The sequence below is a fragment of the Aquarana catesbeiana genome, linkage group LG02, assembly GCF_042186555.1.
Source record: "Aquarana catesbeiana isolate 2022-GZ linkage group LG02, ASM4218655v1, whole genome shotgun sequence".
NCBI classification, from domain to species: domain Eukaryota; kingdom Metazoa; phylum Chordata; class Amphibia; order Anura; family Ranidae; genus Aquarana; species Aquarana catesbeiana.
The window spans coordinates 311,413,446-311,435,190 of record NC_133325.1 but is presented as its reverse complement, the minus strand read 5'-3'; the positions used below and the strand labels follow the sequence as shown (position 1 = coordinate 311,435,190).

The 21,745-nt window shown below is 47.3% G+C and overlaps 1 protein-coding gene across 1 annotated transcript in view; it reads left to right on the top strand.

The window, feature by feature from the left end:
* The window catches only part of LOC141127853 (lysozyme g-like), a 65,486-nt gene that overhangs the window by 11,005 nt on the left and 32,736 nt on the right, over positions 1-21,745 (top strand). Inside the window, exon 2 of the mRNA XM_073614694.1 lies at positions 7,300-7,322. Within this exon, the coding sequence (XP_073470795.1) occupies positions 7,319-7,322 (4 nt within the window). The 5' untranslated portion in view covers positions 7,300-7,318. The remainder of the gene's footprint in view (positions 1-7,299; positions 7,323-21,745) is intronic.

Below are 21,745 nucleotides of genomic sequence, written 5' to 3'. Positions count from 1 at the left end.
CTGACCTAATTCGCCGAGGCCCTAGGCCCCATGCACACGGACATATGAAAAAATTCCCCAAATATGCTGCCAGAAGTTGGCAGAAAAAATGCTTGGGGTATTTTTGAGCACTGCTCTAGAATACACCTGTAAAGGGCACAGTGTGCATATGCACATTTGATAACTTAGAGCTGCTTTCAGAGCCATTCAAAAAAAGCCAGACGCCCCTAGCAGCAGCATTTTTTTCTGCCCGTGTGCCTGAGGCTTTAGGCAACTGCCATTTTCAGAATGAGAGATCAGCAGTAACAGTCTTCATTTGTCTCTCATTACAAGTTTCCTTTAAAGCTGCCTATTTACTAACCCCCACCCCCTAATCCCTGGTTCACACCAGTGCGGCTTGAAAACCGAGCTACTTCAGCGTGATTTCAATGCCGCAGATCAGTACGGTTTGGATCTCTGATTTTCATTACGGCTTGCGACTTCATTTAAGGGAAGGCAACGCAAGTCGTAATGAAACTGCAAAAAAGTAGTGCAGAAACCTTTTTTCGAAGTCGGAATGATTTGAACAGTTCCATTGCCGGAAATGGGGTGCGGCACGTCATGCAATTTTGAACTGTCAAATCGCACTGGTGTGAACCAGGGCAAAATTCAAACTCCTTTGTTAAAGCTAAAAAATCAGGACACTGGTGTCTTTGTCCAGGTGAGGTTAATGCACTCGACTTTCTCGCAGGATCCTTGCAAAGCCAAAGATCCCAAATGTAGCCCTGGCCCCGTGGGGTTGCTACGTGTTACAGCATCCACACATTTCACCCTGCTGCCAGACATCCATTAGACACACTTCTCAGACAATAAACATTCTCTTGCTTGTTTTTTCCTTCAGATTTTCCGACACACAAAGTTGGAGAGCAGGAGATAAAATTTTCCGACAACAAAATCCGTTGTCGGAAATTCCGATCGTGTGTACACAAATCCGACGGACAAAGTGCCACGCATGCTCAGAATAAAGAGATGAAAGCTATTGGCCACTGCCCCGTTTATAGTCCCGACGTACATGTTTTACGTCACCGCGTTTAAAACGATCGGATTTTCCGACAACTTTGTGTGACCGTGTGTATGCAAGACAAATTTGAGCCAACATCCGTCGGAAAAAATCCTAGGATTTTGTTGTCGGAATGTCCGAACAAAGTCCGACCGTGTGTACGGGGCATTACAGTGGTATATACTATACACAGTCCACAGTCCTTGTACCCACATAATACTCCCTCATTTCTTTGCTATGAGTGAAAGGCTCACTGACCTAACCCTGCCATGTATACACTTAGATACAGTCACTGGCTAAGGTATACTTAGTCACCGTTTATATCAGAATCTCCCCTTTACATTAAAGTCCCCTCTTTCACAACAGTGGTTCCCCTTTACATCAGAAGACCCCTTACATTAAGAGCCACCCTTTCACATCAGAGTCCCCTTTTACAGCAGGAGTCCTCTCTTCACATCGGCAGTGGCCCTTTAAATCAGGAGCCCCCTATACTTAACATTGGTATTCCTCCTTTAACATTAGTATTCTCCCTTTACATCTGGAGACCCCATTACATCAGCAGTCTTCCCTTCACATCAAGAGTCCCCCTTTACATCAGGCACTGGGGAGAGGGGGGGGGAGTGTTAGGATGGTTGATCCAGGGATATGAATTAAATAGACAGGGATCCTAAGCCTAGGATGCAGACAGCCAAGAGGGAGATAGTGCAGGCTGGATTCCAGTGAAGTGGAGGGAGTTGGGCTGTGGATGGGAGAAGTATGCGGGGAATGGAGGAGCCCAGGAGTCTACCAGGAACTTCTGGCAGGAAAAGGGTGCAGGCATTTAGTGAAGAGAGAACGGAGGTCTGCGGAAGAGGGGGAAGAGAGCTGGAATCAGAGATGGGGGACTTAAATCACTGATTGCAGGGAGAGGAGTAGTGAGCTGGAGCTGTCAGTGGTGGGGAAGGAGAGGAGAAAGGCAGATGAGCTGGACTGAGAGGAGACCTTGCAGAGAGGCGAAAGTGTGTAGGTGAAGGGGGAGCAGAAAGATCACCTACCTGTCAGATGTCAAAGACGCCCTCCACTTACCTTTCTGATGGACGGCCACAGTCCCTCACAGTCATTGCCAGCTGCTGCCCCGCCTTTTGCCCTCAACACTTACTGAGGGAGGGGAGACAGGCATCCCCTCCATATCACTCTGCCAGGGACAGACAGGCTGGGAGCCGGAACTTTATACTAACTGTCGAAAAATGCGGCTCTAGCTGCCTCCAGCCCTACATTAAAAAAAAAAAAAAAAAAAAAAAAGAGTTCCCACTTTGCTACTGCTTCCTGGTGCCCCACTGATGGAAGGATGGGGCCCGGCAAATGTTATTTAAGGATTGGTCACTCTAGGAGCTGCTCACAAGCTTTGAAAACTGCCTGCACTCTACAAGAGTAAGTGGCAGTGGAGGCAATGCGGGAAACAGCTAATCTGAGTGGGACATAAGTCCGAATCCGGGGTTGTCCCGCAGAATCCGGGACTGTTGGGAGGTTTATAAAAAAGTAGCTGCATCACACTTCTCAGCAGAGTAAAAGTGAAAGTAACTGTGCATATACTTCTTAGTAGAACAAAAGATGGACCCTAAACTTTAGTCTCCTGTCACACCATCAGCACATGACTAGGCCTCACTCTGAATAAGTCCCAGTGTCTTTATTTGATAGCCCTTTGTAGGCCGGGGTCTGCAGTACCCGTTTGTGGTAGCAAATAAATGTAGATGGACTACTGATCCCAGCAAGTCCGATTGCAAATCCTGCCCACCCTCCTGGCTGCAGCGACTTGACACAAACTCCCACAGTCTCTCCCTCTGGCTCTACATCCAGCTCCCTTGGCATGTCTCTTCCAGAGCTTTCCACTGTGCTTTCCATTCACCGACACCTGTCCTGGATCCTTCCTGAATGACTTTACTCTGGACGTGCTGGCCAACTGTCCTTTCCAGCTCCTGTTCCAGGACTTCTCTCCATGACCGTGTAAGGCTCCCTCGCAGCTCCCGAGCTCCCCGCCTGAGGTACACCACCTCTCCACCCCCAGAAAGTGTGTCCCCTCAGACATGACAGTCTAACACTTCATCATCCAGTTCACCCAGCCAACAACTCCTCCCCCAGCAGGCTGACCATGGGTATATGTAGTAGGCCTGCCCCCTGCCAATCCTAGTTGGGGATTGGTCAGGGCTCCCACATGCACCCCATGTCACTCCAGCTCTCTGCCCTGCCCCTTTTCCAGAACCGTCTCCCTGGAAACAGAGGAGGCGCCCAAGAGCTGAGGCACCTGTCAGTCACCTACTGCTATACTAAACCACTCCCCTGCCACCAGATCAAAACAAACAGGCCTAGCTCACAGCATAGGCCTGCTTAAAAGTACCTGCGCTGGCAGCTTACACAAAAACCTACACTAGCACCTACCTACCTAAGGTAGAGGGTGCTATACAAATCACAAGATATTGTGCTCCATTCCATGCAGAGTCCACTTTAAGAAGGGATGTCAGTATGAACTAATGAGGGCAGTACTGAGCACTAGGCACTGTCACTGGGCACTTTGTATTCCTGACAGAGCTGCTTTCAAGTAGCAAAAGAAGACAAAAAAAAAAAAGACTACAAAGGATAAAAAAATAGACTGTGTTATTCTTTAAATGTGACAATAAAATAAAAAAAAAGCAAGGGGGCCTAAGTGTTCAGCTGCTTAGTATGTTTATAGGGGACTAGTGCGCTCACCTTGATTAATCCCCCCCCCCCCCCCCCCAAAAATCAAATAAACTGCAAAAAAAAAACCCCACTCAGGCTGGGATCACACATATGTGAAGTGGATGCTGGTTTCTCTGCATCCAATTCGCATGACAGGCAAGCGTGACCAGCTCAATGGAGCGGGTTCACACATGTACGGGGCGGCTGCGGTCCGGATTGCAAAAGGGTCAGGTGTGTCTTTGGGTCTGGTTCAGGTGCGAATTCAGGCTAAAATTCGGACCGGAATCACACCTATACCGGTGTACAGGAACGCACTAGACCCCAGGCACGTACCTGCAGCCGCACATGTGTGAACCTGGCCTAATGCGTTGATAATAAAGCAATTTACCATACATTAAATTCAATATGCAATCCCTTGGAAGTTAAAACTTGAGTTTTGAAAATCCATTTGGATTCTCTGACTTAAAAACCAAATACAGTTTTCCAGCTGATCAGCCATGATGGCAACGGCACAGCTATCTCTGTCCCTGGGGATTTCCGTGGGGGGAGGGGTTACAGCCTCAGCCTCGCCCACACTCCACATTCCCGCCATGGGGGACAGCCGGTGATAAACTTAGAGAGCTAGAGACGGTGCACTGCAGCATGGACTGGTCTCAGGGCTGTCAGCCTGTGTGCAGCACAACAGGTCAGTGTGTGATCGCCAGGCCATCTGTTTAGTATGTCACACTTCTTTAATGTATAGCAAGCAGGCGGCAGAGTGTTACTGCCCAGTGCCCTTCCACCAGGTGCTATTCCCTAACCTAGATCTAATAACCCTGATTTCTATATACACTGAGTGCACACTGATATCTGTACACTGAGTGCCACTTGGTGTACAGATATGACAAATATCAGTGTCAGAGGTACTAGCATTCCATGTACAGAGATCAGTGTTGTATATTGGGAATAGCACTTAGTGAGTACTATTTTCTATGTACAACACTGGCATCTGTACATGGAGTGCTACTCAGTGTACAGATGTCAGTGTTATATATAGGGAATAGTACTCAGTGTACAGATATCCAGGGGCGGACTGCCCGCTCGGACACACGGGCACTGCTTGAGGGCCCAGGGCCAGTAGGGGGCCCCATGAGAGGCTGCTGTCCCAGATTTCATTCACCCATGTGCCCATGGAGGTAACATTCTGCACAGCTGAGGACAGTGTACACGCTTGGGGTGCACAGCTCCTCCACAGGTGAGGAGGGAGCTTTCCCACTGTCCTATGCTGTGTCCGGGGACAGATCCGCTCATGTTCCATCCTCTCCAAGCCTAAACCAAACACGCTGTCAGCCCAGTCTGGGCTCCGCTTCCCTGTCTATCTTTTTCTTTATCTATCTGACTTGGGACTATGTGCCAGGGGAAAGGTTCTTCTATGCCTGAGCTGGGGGGAGAAAACCCCGGGCCCCAGCCTAACCCCTGGGGCCACACAGCACTGGCCACTACCAACAGCAACTCTCTGACTGAGCACTGCACTCCACAGTAAGTGCCCCGCCACTGTGAGAACATACGTCCCACCCCTCTCTTTCACCCCCTTTCTCTCTCTTTCGTCCCTCTCTCTCAGCCCTCTCTACCACCCTCTCTCTCAGCCCCCTTCTCTGTCAGCCCCCCTCCCTCTCTCTCTGAGCCACCCTCTCTGTCAGCTCGCTCTCTCTCAGCCCCTCCCTCTCTCTCAATCACCTTCTCTCTCTCTCAGCCAGCTCTCTCTGTCCAGGCCCGTCTCTCTGAGCCCCCCTCTCTCTCAGCCCCCCATCTCTCTGCCAGTCACCCTCCCTCTCTCAGCCCCCCTCTATCTGAGCCCCCTCTCGCTTTCTCTCTCAACCACACTCTCTCAGCCCCCCTCTCTCTCTCTCAACTACCCTCTCTCTCTCAGCCTGTCCTCTCTCTGTCCCATCCCGCTCTCTTTCCACCACCCTCTCTCTGAGCCCTTCTCTCTCTTTCTAAGCCCCCATCTCTCTGTCAGTCACCCCCCTCTCTCACCCACCCCTCCTCTTCTCTCAGCATCCCCACCCCCCTCACCTGTTTTAAGCAGAAACACTCCACATACTGACTCCTATCACCATGACCACTTCAAATCACTGAAGTGGTCATGGTGGTTAGTGTTCCTATAATTTCTCTCAGAAGAAGTAAACCTCTGTATACTGATTCCATTTCATTTGATCATCCTCTAGTTGTGTTAAATTGGTGTGTGTGTGTGTGTGTGTGTGTGTGTGTGTGTGTGTGTGTGTGTGTGTGTGTGTGTGTGTGTGTGTGGGGGGGGGGGGGGGGGGGGGCGCCACCTTCCTGAAATTAGTTTGTCACCTCCTTGAAATGAATTTTTGCAGGTTGGGATTTCTGAAAGTCAGTGTGAATGCAGCCTGAAGGCTTTCTAAATAGAGCGTGATGGCACCTGCACACTCCAACCTCTGATCTTGTAGGCTTGTATACTAGAACTTATGCCTGGTTGCTGTATGATCCTGTCATAAATCTCTATGCCACTCATTTTATGTGAGTACAATATTGCTGTATAGTTTAATAAAGCATTATACAGAGAGCACTAGGAGTGATTATTTTTGTCTCTAATGAGAGAGGATGAAGAGTGCATTATTGACCTAAAGAGGGAAACATCCTGCTGCTGTGATAGGGAACCTCTGGATCACTAGTAAGGTGTTATATATCTGGCGTGCTTAAGACCTCTTATAACGAAGGTTTTTGGAGGGGTTTGTTTGTGTAGAGACATGTGGTGCAAATAACAGAAGGAATGTCGTTGGGTGTCCCAGGCACTTTTATGTGTATTGGTACAAGACCCTGTGACGATTCACTATTGCAGGACCTATTATTCACTGTTTATGGGCTTATTATGGCACACTTTAGCTGTTTGCTGAAGTTTGTTGCATGATTTATGCTTTGGGTAGTCTAATGCTGGCCATACACTAGCCAAAAAATCGTTCGAAAATCTGTCATTTGGACCATTCGATTGTTTTTTGTCCAGTTAATGGGCACAAATAGAAAATCGGTTTTAACTTTTTAGAGCCGAAAAATCAAAGGAACAGGTTGGAAAATTCTGCCGAATGAATGATAAATTGAAAGGTTAATGTGTTTCTCGCCCAAACTGTTCGCACTAGGCATATGTGACAAAAGAATCGAAAAACTGATTAATTTATGTCCATTGAATGATTTATCGCTCTCACGACCGAATGTCCATTATTCGAAAATGAGCTAGAACAATTTTTCCCATAGTGTATGGCCAGCATTACTTATAGCGCTGCCATGAATAACTGTTTATAATTATCCTTTAAAACAGAGCAAGTGCTGCTTGCTTCAAGATTTTCCAAAAATGTGTGGTGTGAAATATGGCAAAAAAAAAGATAAAATATTTTAATATGAGTAGATTAAATAACATATTAATCAGCAGTGGTGAGCATATGGTTATATTAAAAAAAAAAAAGTGTGTAAGTATTTTATTAGATTACATTCTTTGTATAATTACAATTTTATAAACTTTCTAAAATGACAAAACTACAATTGTTGTTAACTGATTTTATTGATAACATTATGTTTTCTGTTACTAGGAACATTTGAAAAACCATCATGTGTGAGTATTCAATCATCACTATCAAAATGTTATCTTTGGTGGAGACTATAGAAAGCTGATGTTATACCAAAGCAGTGGTGCCAATCTGGCAATGGACAACACATACAAATAAGAACATGCTATCTTAAAACTAGTTAGGCTGTCAGAATGTGATATTCCTAGCAAGATGATTATTATAATTATTTTGCGGCTATTTTAAAAAACTAAAGGCTTGCAGTTTGGTTTTATCAGAAAATCCAATAACATCCTGTTAAATAGGTACTTGAATAGCGTGAGTGTCCCAACTAGACATTTTTGGATGTGCTTCAATTGTATGACAATTTGTAATGGACAACTGTTGAAGTCAATTTATAATGATAGATTTATTCAATAAGTAGGAGTAAAAACTATCAGTGAGGTGACAGGTGCAGTAATCCATAACAATCAGTCAGTTTAGGCCTCATTCACATGTGGCTTATGTAAAGGGAAAATACCTAAAAGCAAGACTGGCTCCAAATTAAAAATATTTATTAGCATATATATATATATATATATATATATATAGGGAACAGAGCTTTACACAGAACGTGTGTATCTGAGCAGTGTCCCAAATAGCATTACAGGCATCCCTCCTTTTATGCACCTCTCATGGTGTACACACCCTGCCGATCTGCTTTATCAGTGTCTTCCAATAGCTATGATAACTAGGGATGACCCGAACACCCCCCGGTTCGCATCAGAACATTTGAACGGACCGAAAGTTTGTGCAAACTTTCAAACTCAGTTAAAGCCTATGGGACTCAAACATGAGAAATCAAAAGTGCGAATTTTAAAGGCTAATATGCAAGTTATTGTCCTTAATAGGGTTTGGGGACCTGTGTCCTGCCCCAGGGTACATGTATCAATGCAAAAAAAAGTTTTAAAAACTGACATTTTTTCGGGAGCAGTGATTTTAATGATGCTTAAAGTGAAAAGATAAAAGTGAAATATTCCTTTAAATATCATGCCTGGGGGTGTCTATAGTATGCCTGTAAAGGGGCGCGTGTTTCCCGTGTTTAGTACAGTCCCTGCTCAAAATGACATTGCTAAAGGAAAAAAAGTCATTTAAAACATCTTGCGGCTTTAACGTCATGTCTGGTCCCGGCAATATGGATGAAAATCATTGAGAACCAATCCCCCCCCCCCCCCCAGCCCATTACCAACCCCTTTGGGTCTTGTATGGATATTAAGGGGAACCCCGAACCCAAATTAAAAAAAGGAAAGGCGTGGAACAGCAGTATACAGGCGGTGCAAACAAGACAGGGACTGTAGGTTTGTTCTTAAGTAGAATCTGTTTGTAATTTTGAACTGGTACATTTTTTACGTGTAGCTCCAGCCAAAAAAAATATTTTTAAGCTTTTTGGAAAACATAGGGAAGGATTATCACCCCTGTAACATTTGTTTTGTGCACCTGTTCAGAAGATTTCACCTCACTTTCTGTCCCCATGACAATTGGATTTTGAAAGTTTGGGGTTTTTAGTGAAACAAGGAACTCTTACAGGAGAGAATTTCCCTTCCTAGGGGTAGATTTCCTCTCACGTCCTGTTGTCTCCTTCCGTTTGCAAGTAGGAGTCATTTGTAAGTTGGATGTTTGAAAGTAGGGGCCTGCCTTATATACTCTGCAGAAATTTGGGCCTTAGGTGTTGGTGTTGCCACAACACTGTAAGCCCTCACAGTTACTCTTGGTGGGCGCAGGAAGGGGCCCTGCTGTGAAATATTAGATCAAGAATAGTAATTACATGCCCCTGTTGAACAGGGTCAGAAAAATTGGGCCTTTGGTGGTGGAAGGTGTGGTGGTGTTGCCACAACACTGTAAGGCCTCACAGTTACTCTTGGTGGGCGCAGGAACGGGCACTGCTGTGAAATATTAGATCAAGAATTATAATTACATGCCCCTGTTAAACAGGGGCTGAAAAATTGGGCCTAAGGCACTGGTGCCACAACACTGCAACCCCTTACAGATACTCTAGTTGGAGCGTAGGAATGAGCCCTGCTGCAATATTGCATGAAAAATTGTAATTACACGCCCCTGTTAAACTGGGGCAGAAAAATTGGGCCTTAGCCACTGGTGGCGGTGCCCAGAACCAAAAATGTTCTTACAAGCTATCAGCATGAACATTGAGGAGGAAGAGGATAGTCACTCAGCATGACAGGATAGTCACTCAGCATCAGCATAGGCAGTCTTGAAGGGATCTCACATTAAAAAAATATATATATTTGGTTACATCAGCATCAGGTGCTTGGTAGCTGGTGATCCAAGACTGATTCATTTTTATGAAGGTTAGCCGATCGACCGATTTGGTGGACAGGCGCACCCTGTGTTCGGTTACAAAGCCTCCAGCAGCACTGAATGTGCGTTCCGAAAGAACGCTGGATGCAGGACAGGCCAGTAGCTCATTTGCATACTGTGCAAGCTCTGGCCAGTGATCCATCCTCAAGACCCAGTAACCCAGAGGATTTTCGATGGGAAAGGTGTCCAAGTCTGATCTTGGCCCTAGGTATTCCTGCACCATGTGAATCAGACGCTGGCAATGGTTGCTGGAACCGATCATACCTTGGGGCTGCGGACTATAAAATTGTCTGAACGCATCGGTCAGACGGCCACCTTCTCCACCGCTCCTTCTGTGACTGACCGAAGCCTCAGCAACACGTTGCCCAGGAGGACCAGGAAATTGTAACCTCCCAGGCTCTGGAAACACGTTGCACAAACCTTTCTGCAAGGCCTCCCGTTTCATCCTCTGCGACGGCAAGATAAGGTCCGCAACCTTACCCTTGTAACGTGCATCAAGGAGGGTTGCCAGCCAGTAATGATCCCTCTCCTTGATACCGCGAATATGATGATGCTTTGCAGGATCAGGGAGGCCATGCAGCGTAGGTTTGCTGAGGCATTCGGTCCGGAGTCCTCTGGGTCACTAAGGACGACATGATCCGCAGCCACCTCCTCCCAGCCACGTACAAATCCAAGGGTTTCTTCGGATTGTAAATGATCCCCTAAAGACTGCTGCTGATGCTGAGTGCTAGGCTCCACCTCCATGCTGACACAATCCTCCTCCTCCTCTTCCTGTGTGATCGGCGGGCACGCAGGAACACTGTCTAGATAAAGGGGGCCTTGAGGAGTAAGGAAGTCCTCCTCTTCCTACCTCTGTTCTACCTCAAGTGCCCTGTCCATTATTTCACGCAGCGTGGGCTCCAACAGATGGACAAGAGGGACAGTGTCACTGATGCATGCACTGTCACTGCTTACCATCCTCGTGGCCTCCTCAAATGGTGACAGGACAGTGCATGCATCCCTGATCATGGCCCACTGGTGTGGGGAAAAAAAAAACAAGCTTCCCTGACCCTGTCCTGGTGCCATAGTCGCACAGGTACTCATTGATGGCCCTCTGCTGCGTTTGCAGCCGCTGCAGCATGGCCAACGTTGAGTTCCACCTGGTGGGCATGTCACAGATTAGGCGGTTCTTGGGCAGGTTAAATTCCTTTTGGAGGTCAGCACTGGCATTATAGGACCGGTGGAAATGCACACAGACTTTCCTAGCCTGCCTCAGGACATCCTGTAAGCCCGGGTACCTGCCCAAGAACTGCTGCACCACCAAGTTAAGGACGTGAGCCAAACAGGGCACATGGGTCAGTTGTCCCTGTCGGAGGGCGGAGAGGAGGTTGGTGCCATTGTCGCAAGCCACCATTCCTGGCTTAAACTGGCATGGCGTCAACCACTTCTGGGCCTGCCCCTGCAGAGCTGACAGAATCTCTGCCCCAGTGTGGCTCCTGTCCCCCAAGCACACCAGCTCAAGCACCGCATGGCATCTTTTTGCTTGCATGCTTGCCCCTTGAATGCCTACGGAGCACCGCTGGTTCTGAGGACAAATCAGCACAGGAAGAGGCCATGGAGGAAGAAGAAGAGGAGGGGGTGGAGGGGAGAGGTGTGGCAGAATCACCACTAGTAGAATTTTGGAGGCGTGGTGGCAGAACAACCACCAACACTACTGCAACCTGTCCTGCATCCTTCCCAGCTGCCAGCAGAGTCACCCAGTGCACGGTGAAAGATAGGTAACGTCCCTGTTCATGGCTGCTGGACCATGAGTCAGCGGTAATATGCATCTTACCGCTGACTGCCCTGTCCAGCGAGGCATGGACATTACTTTCCACATGCCGGTAGAGAGCCAGAATCGCCTTCCGTGAAAAAAAGTGGCGTTTGGGAACCTGCTACTGAGGTACCGCACATTCCACAAACTTACGGAAGGGGGCAGAGTCTACCAACTGAAAAGGCAGCAGTTGAAGTGCTAGCAATTTAGCCAAGCTAGCATTCAACCGCTGGGCATGTGGATGGCTGGGAGCGAACTTCTTTCGCCGGTGGAGCAACTGGGGTAGGGAAATTTGCCTGCTAGAATAGGACGTTGGTGTACCTATAGCAGATTGCCCGCAAGTACTTGGCAATGGCACACCTAATTCTACACCTTCATTCCTCTCAGTGCAGGTTTCTGAGAGGACTGAAGGTATAGTGGGGTTGGAGATCCCAGCTGATGAGGAGGAGCAAGGAGAGGTTCGCCTTGCTCTTTGGTGTGGGTCTTTTAGGTAGTGTTACCAGCAGGCTGCATGGAAGCTCGACATATGTCTGATTAAGCATGTGCTGCCCAAGCGCTTGCTGTCTAGTCCACGCTTGATACCCTTCAGACATGTTGAAAATGGCAATGGTGCGATCTGCTGCACACGTCTCAAAAAAGGCCCTGTCAGGAAAGGGTCCATTCGCTGGTAAGTTATATTATTTGGCATGCAGTACTGGGGTCCACCAGCAGGTGTCTCCTGGCAGTGTTGAACTGTCAGGAGAATATTTCCCTGCTGGTGTCCTGTCATCTTTTGGCTGCAGTACTGATGTCCACCAGCGGATGGATCCTGGCAGTAGGGGGCAGACAACACTCCCTGCGCTCAGGTGTAACTTGAAGCCAATTAGTCAGCCCTATAAATACCCGGCGAGCCCTCACTTGCTCGCCTTGGTATCTTTCTCTCTCCCTGCGTTCTGACCTTGCTGCCTGTTTAACCTTGAGCCTGCTATCTGCCTTGTCCTGATCTGACCCAATCCCTATCCTGAGGCCTTCCCAGTCCTGTCCCTTCTGTTCCTGGCTCCCTTGGATCCCTGCCCTGAACCCCATCCATCCATCCTCTCCTTGTCCTGTTCAGGTTCCCGTCCTTACCCTTCTGCTGACTTCCCTGTGTATGACCTTGGCTTGGCTTGTTTACGATTACGGTATCTCCCTTTACTTATATATATATATATATTGTTGTTTGTAGTGGGTTGTTGTGTGGGTTTTTGCACTGTTTGTTCCTGTCACTTATCACTTGTTAATAAACACCATTTCACTTACATGTGTTTCTGGTCTCCTCTGTGCAGTCCACACAGTCTGGTCTACTAGTCTCCTGACAGTATACCAAGGCCATCCCTGACCAGACGTGGCTGCACTGAGAAACCGTCCTGTTACGGTGGGCGCGCAAAATGGACTTTGATGAAATTGTCTATTATTCTCTGCTGGCGGCAGAGGATAATGAATATTGTTGTCAGACTCTTAAAGATTGGACCCGTGACCAACTGCTGGAAACGATACAAACAGCCCATTTATTTGTAGATCAAGGTCATGCGTTATTTGAGGATGTTCAGCCTTTGATTCAATTATGTATAAAGTCAGCCTTGTCATGCATTCCCGAAGGTAGTGACGATTACTCCCCTCCTTTCAGTTGTGACCAGGTGGAATCCCTGGTATGGTTGTTAGAGGATGATCCGGCTTACTTTGATGAACATTATTCCGCTTGTTCCCAGCAGGTGTTGTCCGATTGCATTTATTCAGTACAATCTCTGGTTAGTCAGGCTGTATGTAAATCAGCGTTTGTTCAACCTTTGCTGCAGGCATGGTCAGATCTCCTGTCTTTAGCTAAGCCACAACATTCCAGCCCTGCCATTAATCATCTGCCTTCCAAAAGATCTATCTCCCCGTCACCTATGGCAACCTCAGCTACAACCCAGTTTAATCAGTTCCCTACCAAATACTACCACCCAGTCTCCAAGTGTCACACCTATCCTGCTTTCAATTCACCTGTCTCTCCTCCTCCACCTGTAACAGTCCCACAAAACCCCTCTCTAGCTACAGTTCCTTGGTCTTCCTTCGATCCAGCTACTTTCTTTGCTTACAGCCCTGCACCTACATACAAAACTGCACGGGCTAAACCAAAGAAGAAGCAAAAATTCTTCCCGACCCACACCATCTTGCCAGTAACCCAACCTGTTCCAGCTTTGCAGTCTAACGTTCCAGCTCGCCAGTCTGACGTTCCAGCCTTCCAGTCTAATGTTCCAGCCTTCCAGACTGATGTTCCAGCTTTGCAGTCTGATGTTCCAGCTTTGCAGTCTGATGTTCCGGCTTTGCAGTCTGATGTTCCGGCTTTGCAGTCTGATGTTCCGGCTTTGCAGTCTGATGTTCCGGCTTTGCAGTCTGATGTTCCGGCTTTGCAGTCTGATGTTCCGGCTTTGCAGTCTGATGTTCCGGCTTTGCAGTCTGAAGTTCAAGCTTTGCAGTCTGAAGTTCAGGCTTTGCAGTCTGCTGTTCCAGCTTTGCAGTCTGCTGTTCCAGCCTTGCAGTCTGCTGTTCCAGCCTTGCAGTCTGCTGTTCCAGCCTTGCAGTCTGCTGTTCCAGCCTTGCAGTCTGCTGTTCCAGCTTTGCAGTCTGCTGTTCCAGCTTTGCAGTCTGATGTTCCAGCCGTCCAGTCTGATGTTCCAGCCGTCCAGTCTGATGTTCCAGCCGTCCAGTCTGATGTTCCAGCCGTCCAGTCTGCTGTTCCAGCCGTCCAGTCTGCTGTTCCAGCCGTCCAGTCTGCTGTTCCAGCCTTCCAGTCTGATGTTCCAGCCTTGCAGTCTGATGTTCCAGCCTTGCAGTCTGATGTTCCAGCCTTGCAGTCTGAAGTTCAAGCTTTGCAGTCTGAAGTTCAAGCTTTGCAGTCTGATGTTCCAGCTTTGCAATCTGATGTTCCAGCTTTGCAGTCTGATGTTCTAGCCTTGCAGTCTGATGTTCCAGCTTTGCAGTCTGATGTTCCAGCCGTCCAGTCTGATGTCCCAGCCTTCCAGTCTGGTGTTCCAGCCTTCCAGTCTGGTGTTCCAGCCTTCCAGTCTGATGTTCCAGCCTTCCAGTCTGATGTTCCAGCTTTGCAGTCTAATGTTCCAGCCTTCCAGTCTGATGTTCCAGCCTTCCAGTCTGATGTTCCAGCCTTCCAGTCTGATGTTCCAGCTTTGCAGTCTAATGTTCCAGCCTTCCAGTCTGATGTTCCAGCCTTCCAGTCTGATGTTCCAGCCTTCCAGTCTGATGTTCCAGCTTTGCAGTCTAATGTTCCAGCCTTCCAGTCTGATGTTCCAGCCTTCCAGTCTGATGTTCCAGCCTTCCAGTCTGATGTTCCAGCCTTCCAGTCTGATGTTCCAGCTTTGCAGTCTGACGTTCCAGCTTTCCAGTCTGACGTTCCAGCTTTCCAGTCTGACGTTCCAGCTTTCCAGTCTGACGTTCCAGCTTTCCAGTCTGACGTTCCAGCTTTCCAGCCTGATGTCCGGGTGTCTGCCCTCCAGCCTGATGTCCGGTTGTCTGCCCTCCAGCCTGATGTCCGGGTGTCTGCCCTCCAGCCTGATGTCCGGGTGTCTGCCCTCCAGCCTGATGTCCGGGTGTCTGCCCTCCAGCCTGATGTCCGGGTGTCTGCCCTCCAGCCTGATGTCCGGGTGTCTGCCCTCCAGCCTGATGTCCGGGTGTCTGCCCTCCAGCCTGATGTCCGGGTGTCTGCCCTCCAGCCTGATGTCCGGGTGTCTGCCCTCCAGCCTGATGTCCGGGTGTCTGCCCTCCAGCCTGATGTCCGGGTGTCTGCCCTCCAGCCTGATGTCCGGGTGTCTGCCCTCCAGCCTGATGTCCGGGTGTCTGCCCTCCAGCCTGATGTCCGGGTGTCTGCCCTCCAGCCTGATGTCCGGGTGTCTGCTGCCCAGCTCCAGTGGTTCCTGTCTGCTGCCCAGCTCCAGTGGTTCCCGTCTGCTGCCCAGCTCCAGTGGTTCCCGTCTGCTGCCCAGCTCCAGTGGTTCCCGTCTGCTGCCCAGCTCCAGTGGTTCCCGTCTGCTGCCCAGCTCCAGTGGTTCCCGTCTGCTGCCCAGCTCCAGTGGTTCCCGTCTGCTGCCCAGCTCAAGTGGTTCCCGTCTGCTGCCCAGCTCAAGTGGTTCCCGTCTGCTGCCCAGCTCCAGTGGTTCCCGTCTGCTGCCCAGCTCCAGTGGTTCCCGTCTGCTGCCCAGCTCCAGTGGTTCCCGTCTGCTGCCCAGCTCCAGTGGTTCCCGTCTGCTGCCCAGCTCCAGTGGTTCCCGTCTGCTGCCCAGCTCCAGTGGTTCCCGTCTGCTGCCCAGCTCCAGTGGTTCCCGTCTGCTGCCCAGCTCAAGTGGTTCCTGTCGTCTGCTGCCCAGCTCAAGTGGTTCCTGTCGTCTGCTGCCCAGCTCAAGTGGTTCCTGTCGTCTGCTGCCCAGCTCAAGTGGTTCCTGTCGTCTGCTGCCCAGCTCAAGTGGTTCCTGTCGTCTGCTGCCCAGCTCAAGTGGTTCCTGTCGTCTGCTGCCCAGCTCAAGTGGTTCCTGTCGTCTGCTGCCCAGCTCAAGTGGTTCCTGTCGTCTGCTGCCCAGCTCAAGTGGTTCCTGTCGTCTGCTGCCCAGCTTAATGACTCTGACATGCCAGCCGTCTGCCCAGATGTGCCTGATGACCAGCCTGACATACCTTCCTCCACCATTCTGCCTGATGCCATAGACCATGGACAATTAAGACCAGTTGGAGCGTCCGGAGGCCGCTCCTTTAGGGAGGGGTACTGTCAGGAAAGGGTCCATTCGCTGGTAAGTTATATTATTTGGCATGCAGTACTGGGGTCCACCAGCAGGTGTCTCCTGGCAGTGTTGAACTGTCAGGAGAATATTTCCCTGCTGGTGTCCTGTCATCTTTTGGCTGCAGTACTGATGTCCACCAGCGGATGGATCCTGGCAGTAGGGGGCAGACAACACTCCCTGCGCTCAGGTGTAACTTGAAGCCAATTAGTCAGCCCTATAAATACCCGGCGAGCCCTCACTTGCTCGCCTTGGTATCTTTCTCTCTCCCTGCGTTCTGACCTTGCTGCCTGTTTAACCTTGAGCCTGCTATCTGCCTTGTCCTGATCTGACCCAATCCCTATCCTGAGGCCTTCCCAGTCCTGTCCCTTCTGTTCCTGGCTCCCTTGGATCCCTGCCCTGAACCCCATCCATCCATCCTCTCCTTGTCCTGTTCAGGTTCCTGTCCTTACCCTTCTGCTGACTTCCCTGTGTATGACCTTGGCTTGGCTTGTTTACGATTACGGTATCTCCCTTTACTTATATATATATATATATATATATATATTGTTGTTTGTAGTGGGTTGTTGTGTGGGTTTTTGCACTGTTTGTTCCTGTCACTTATCACTTGTTAATAAACACCATTTCACTTACATGTGTTTCTGGTCTCCTCTGTGCAGTCCACACAGTCTGGTCTACTAGTCTCCTGACAGGCCCACACCAAAGAACTTTTGGAATAACGCACGGAGTCACCAGCGCCCTGCACTTGCAGAGCTCTGTGGTGTCATGCAGTCGGTTGGCTGCCCTTAAGCTGGCCCCTGGAGGGCATCCTGCCTCGTTGGAGATGTGCCTCCTCCTCCTCTCTCCTATCAGGCACCCACGTAGAGTCAGTGAGCTCATCATCCCCTCCCTCCTCGTCACTGGAGCAAACCTGGCAGTATGCTGCAGCTGAGGGAACATGACTGCCAGTTTGTTGTCTTGGGCAACCCCTCTCTCTGGGCTCACTTTACTGCCTTCCTCAAGCTGGGTACCATCATCGGAGCCTTCAAAATGCTGCGCATCCTCCTGCAGCATGTACCCGACACTGTGGTCGAACAGTTCGGGGGACTCCTCCGGTGGGGCTATTGAAGGAGTAACTGATGATGACCTCGAGTCCAATGGAATAGGCCGCTTTGGCACCTGCATTGGCAGCCTGAGTGACAGAGGATGAGGATGGCTTGGTCATCCACTCTACCAACTCTTCGGCATGTTGTGGCTCAACACGGCCAGCTGCCGAGAAAAAGGACAAGCATGCCCTACGGCCACGTGCTGATGAGGATGCACCGTGTCCATGACCAGCACTGTTGCCTCTAGACACAAAGAGCCTGCTTGCCCTCTTTTATTGGCCTGTGACTGTCTGCCTCTCCTTGTTGGCCTTCAAGACATACTGTCTTTGATGTATTGGAATAGGTACACAAGGAATGGCCTGCAGTGAGATGTAGCGGCACAAAGCTGGGATGTGTATATATATATATATATATATATATATATATATATATATATACACATATACACATACACACACACACACACACACACATACACACACACACACACACACACACTCTGATTATACTGCAGCTAGCTTAATTGCCTGCCTGCCTGTAGTATTATTAAGAAAACAACAGGAATTGTCTGCAGTGTGCTTTAGCTGCACATTGTGCCCAGTATACAGTACACTAATATACTGTAGCTAGCTGAATCAACTGCCTGCCTGTGGTATTATTAGGAAGAGAACACCAGCAATTGTCTGCAGTTAGCTTTAGTTGCACACTATGCACAGGATACAGTACACTGACTGAAAATACAGCAGCTGCCTGCCTATAAGTATATTAGGAAGAGAATAAACAGGAATGGTTCTAGCTAAGCTGAATACAGTGTATATATATATATATATATACACACACATACATATACATACACACACACACACACACACACACACATACATATATATACACACACACCGCCTGGGATGCATATATATATACTAAATACACTGACTGCAGCTAACTGACCCGCCTGCCTGCTCGGACTCAAATGAAATCTCTCTCTCTCTCTCTCTCTCTCTGAACACACTACACAAGGCCAACTTTCAGGCGGCCTTATATAGTGTGGGGCGTGTACTAAATCCCCTGAGGCATAATTGGCCAAAGCCACCCTGCCTTTGGCCAATTATGGGTCTCCGTTCTTACCGCGCTGTGATTGGCCAAAGCATGCGGGTCCAGTGCATGCTTGGCCAATCATCAGCCAGCAATGCACTGCGATGCCGCAGTAAATTATGGGTCGTGACGCGCCACTCGAATTTGGCGCGAACGGCCCATAATGTTCGTAATTCGAGGAACGGCCGATGTTCGAGTCGAACTTACGTCCAACTCGAAGCTTATCCCTAATGATGACGTATAACAATGACGTGACTTATTGTTATCAGTGCATCACATACAATGACTTGCATATTCACACAACTGCTTACAATGTGATTACCATCTACAACAGCTTACACTTGCAGAATGTTATCTTAACTTGCTGGCAACATAGTCTAAAGACAAAAACATGTTGTTCACTTTTCTGAAGTGCTGACAGAGGAATACAGAATATACTAAATTTATTAACACATCAAACAAATATATTAGTGATACAGCACTGATCATAAATTTCCCCTACACACTTAGTAGGAATGTCGGTTCCTGCTAGCAATTTGAAAAGCAAGATTCACGTGAGTTTTCACATGTTCTGTTCGTTCACTTGACTGGGCTGGCTGCCCTTGCACGTTTGTCGTGCCAACGAAGCTCAGGGACCAAATTTTTGGATTCAGGATGAATGGCACCCAAAACATTTGTTGTCCATTTTTCTGTGATTTGGAATCGCAGGGAGAATTGCATCTGTTCTGCTGGCGCCTCCTTATCGCCCAAATGTAACCGGGGTGTTAAGGATATTTTCACTGTTGCAACCAAATTCCAGCAAGAAAAATTCTGCTGGTATAGGTGCAATGAAAAATCTGGACTGCCGCACTCCGGATTGGAATAATAAAGGTAAAATCTTCTTTACTGAAAAAATGACATGGTATAAAATGCGTACATTGCTCTGTTGAAGTGATACAGCATAACCACTGACGCGTTTCACGCTCCCATAGAGCGCTTACTCATAGCTGGTTTGTACAACAATGAAAGTCACTTATATACACATTATATGTCTCACACATGACCCCATACTGATTGTATAACTCTGAACAGCTGATCGTTAGATTGTATGGCCTCTTAACATAGAGTTAATTGGGTGTGTGTTTTATGGTGGAGTGTTTATTGAAGACGTGAATGTGCAGACAAGATGTTTCTATAGACAATACAAAAAATATCCATAAATAAAAAGTTTATATTGCTTTTAAAAGTCTTTTGAAGAAGGAAAGTTAGGAAGATATAAAGTTTCCTTTCTTTCCACGGGACTGAGATAGGTGCTAAAACTAGCGCTTAGACGTATAAACATGTAAACCATTATATAAATTCATGCAGGTATATATGAGCCATGTGGCCCAGCAGCCACGGCATAGTGTGAAAGATATCATATGTCTGCTCAGTTTACAAAAAATTTTTTTGATATATAAATGAGAATATTGTAAAGGTTATTATGAGGAAACACTATGAAAAACCACTGTGTTTTGTAAACGATAAAGTCTTACATGTGAGGATCTGTGACAGTGTTTGCATGACTTTCAAATTTCATGACTTTATGTGAACTCTACCAGATTTGAGATGCAAACAAAGTGTATGCATACAACCCCTGGCAAAAATTATGGAATCACCAGTCCCTGAGGATGTTCCTTCAGTTGTTTATTGTTGTAGAAAAAAAGCAGATCACAGACATGGCCAAAAACTAAAGGCATTTCAAATGTCAACTTTCTGGCTTTAAGAAACACTAAAAGAAATCAAGAAAAATAATTGTGGTGGCCAGTAACAGTTAGATTTATAGAACAAGCACAGGGAATAAATTATGGAATCACTCAATTCTGAGGAAAAAATTATGGAATCACCCTGTAAATTTTCATTACAAACACTAACACATGCATCAGATTAAATCTGCTTGTTAATATGTAGGTAAAGAGGGTAAATCATCACGCAGTGTTGCACAAGATGTTGTTTGTTCACAGTCGGCTGTGTCTAAAACATGGACCAAATACAAACATGGGAAGGTGGTTAAAGGCAAGCATACTTGTAGACCAAGGAAGACATCAAAGCGTCAAGACAGAAAACTTAAAGCAATATGCCTTGAAAACAGAAAATGTACAACAAAACAAATGGGAGGAAACTGAAGTCAACATCTGTGACCGAACTGTAAGAAACCGCCTAAAGGAAATGGGATTTACATACAGAAAAGCTAAAAGAAAGCCATCTCTAACACCTAAACACAAAAAAACAAGGTTACAATGGGCTAAGGAAAGGCAATCGTGGACTGTGGATGATTGGATGAAAGTCATATTCAGTGATGAATCTCGAATCTGCATTGGGCAAGCTGATGATGCTGGAACTTTTGTTTGGTGCCGTTCCAATGAGATTTATGCAGACGACTGTCTGAAGAAAACATGCAAATTTCCACAGTCAATTATGATATGGGGCTGCATGTCAGGTAAAGGCACTGGGGAGATGGCTGTCATTAAATCTTCAATAAATGCACAGGTTTACATTGAAATTTTGGACACTTTTCTTATCCCATCTATTGAAAGGATGTTTGGGGATGATGAAATCATTTATCAAGATGATAATGCATCTTGCCATAGAGCAAAAACTGTGAAAAAATTCCTTGAAGAAAGGCACATAAGGTCAATGCCATGGCCTGCAAACAGTCCGGATCTCAATCCAATTGAAAATCTGTGGTGGAAGAAAATGGTCCATGACAAGGCTCCAACCTGCAAAGATGATTTGGCAACAGCAGTCAGAGAAGGCTGGAGCCAGATTGATGAAGAGTACTGTTTATCACTCATTAAGTCAATGCCTCAGAGACTGCAAGCAGTTATAAAAGCCAGAGGTGGTGCAACAAAGTACTAGTGATGTGTTGGAGTGTTATTTTGTTTGTTTGTTTTTCATGATTCCATAATTTTTTCCTCAGAGTTGAGTGATTCCATAATTTATTCCCTGTGCTTGTTCTATAAATCTAACTGTTACTGGCCACCACAATTATTTTTCTTGATTTCTTTTAGTGTTTCTTAAAGCCAGAAAGTTGACATTTGAAATGCCTTTAGTTTTTGGCCATGTCTGTGATCTGATTTTTTTTCTAGAACAATAAACAACTGAAGGAACATCCTCAGGGACTGGTGATTCCATAATTTTTGCCAGGGGTTGTATATGGTGTGTGGGTGCTTTTTTAGTGATCTGAACTCCACAAGGAGAAAAAAAAAAAAAAAAGTATTTTATAAATGCATGTATATGTGCATTTATGTGTATCATAAATATAAAAGGTGAAAATGAAAAATAAAGTGGAGATCAACATAAAAACGTGAAAGGGGGAACCTCTCTCTCTCTCTCTCTCTCTC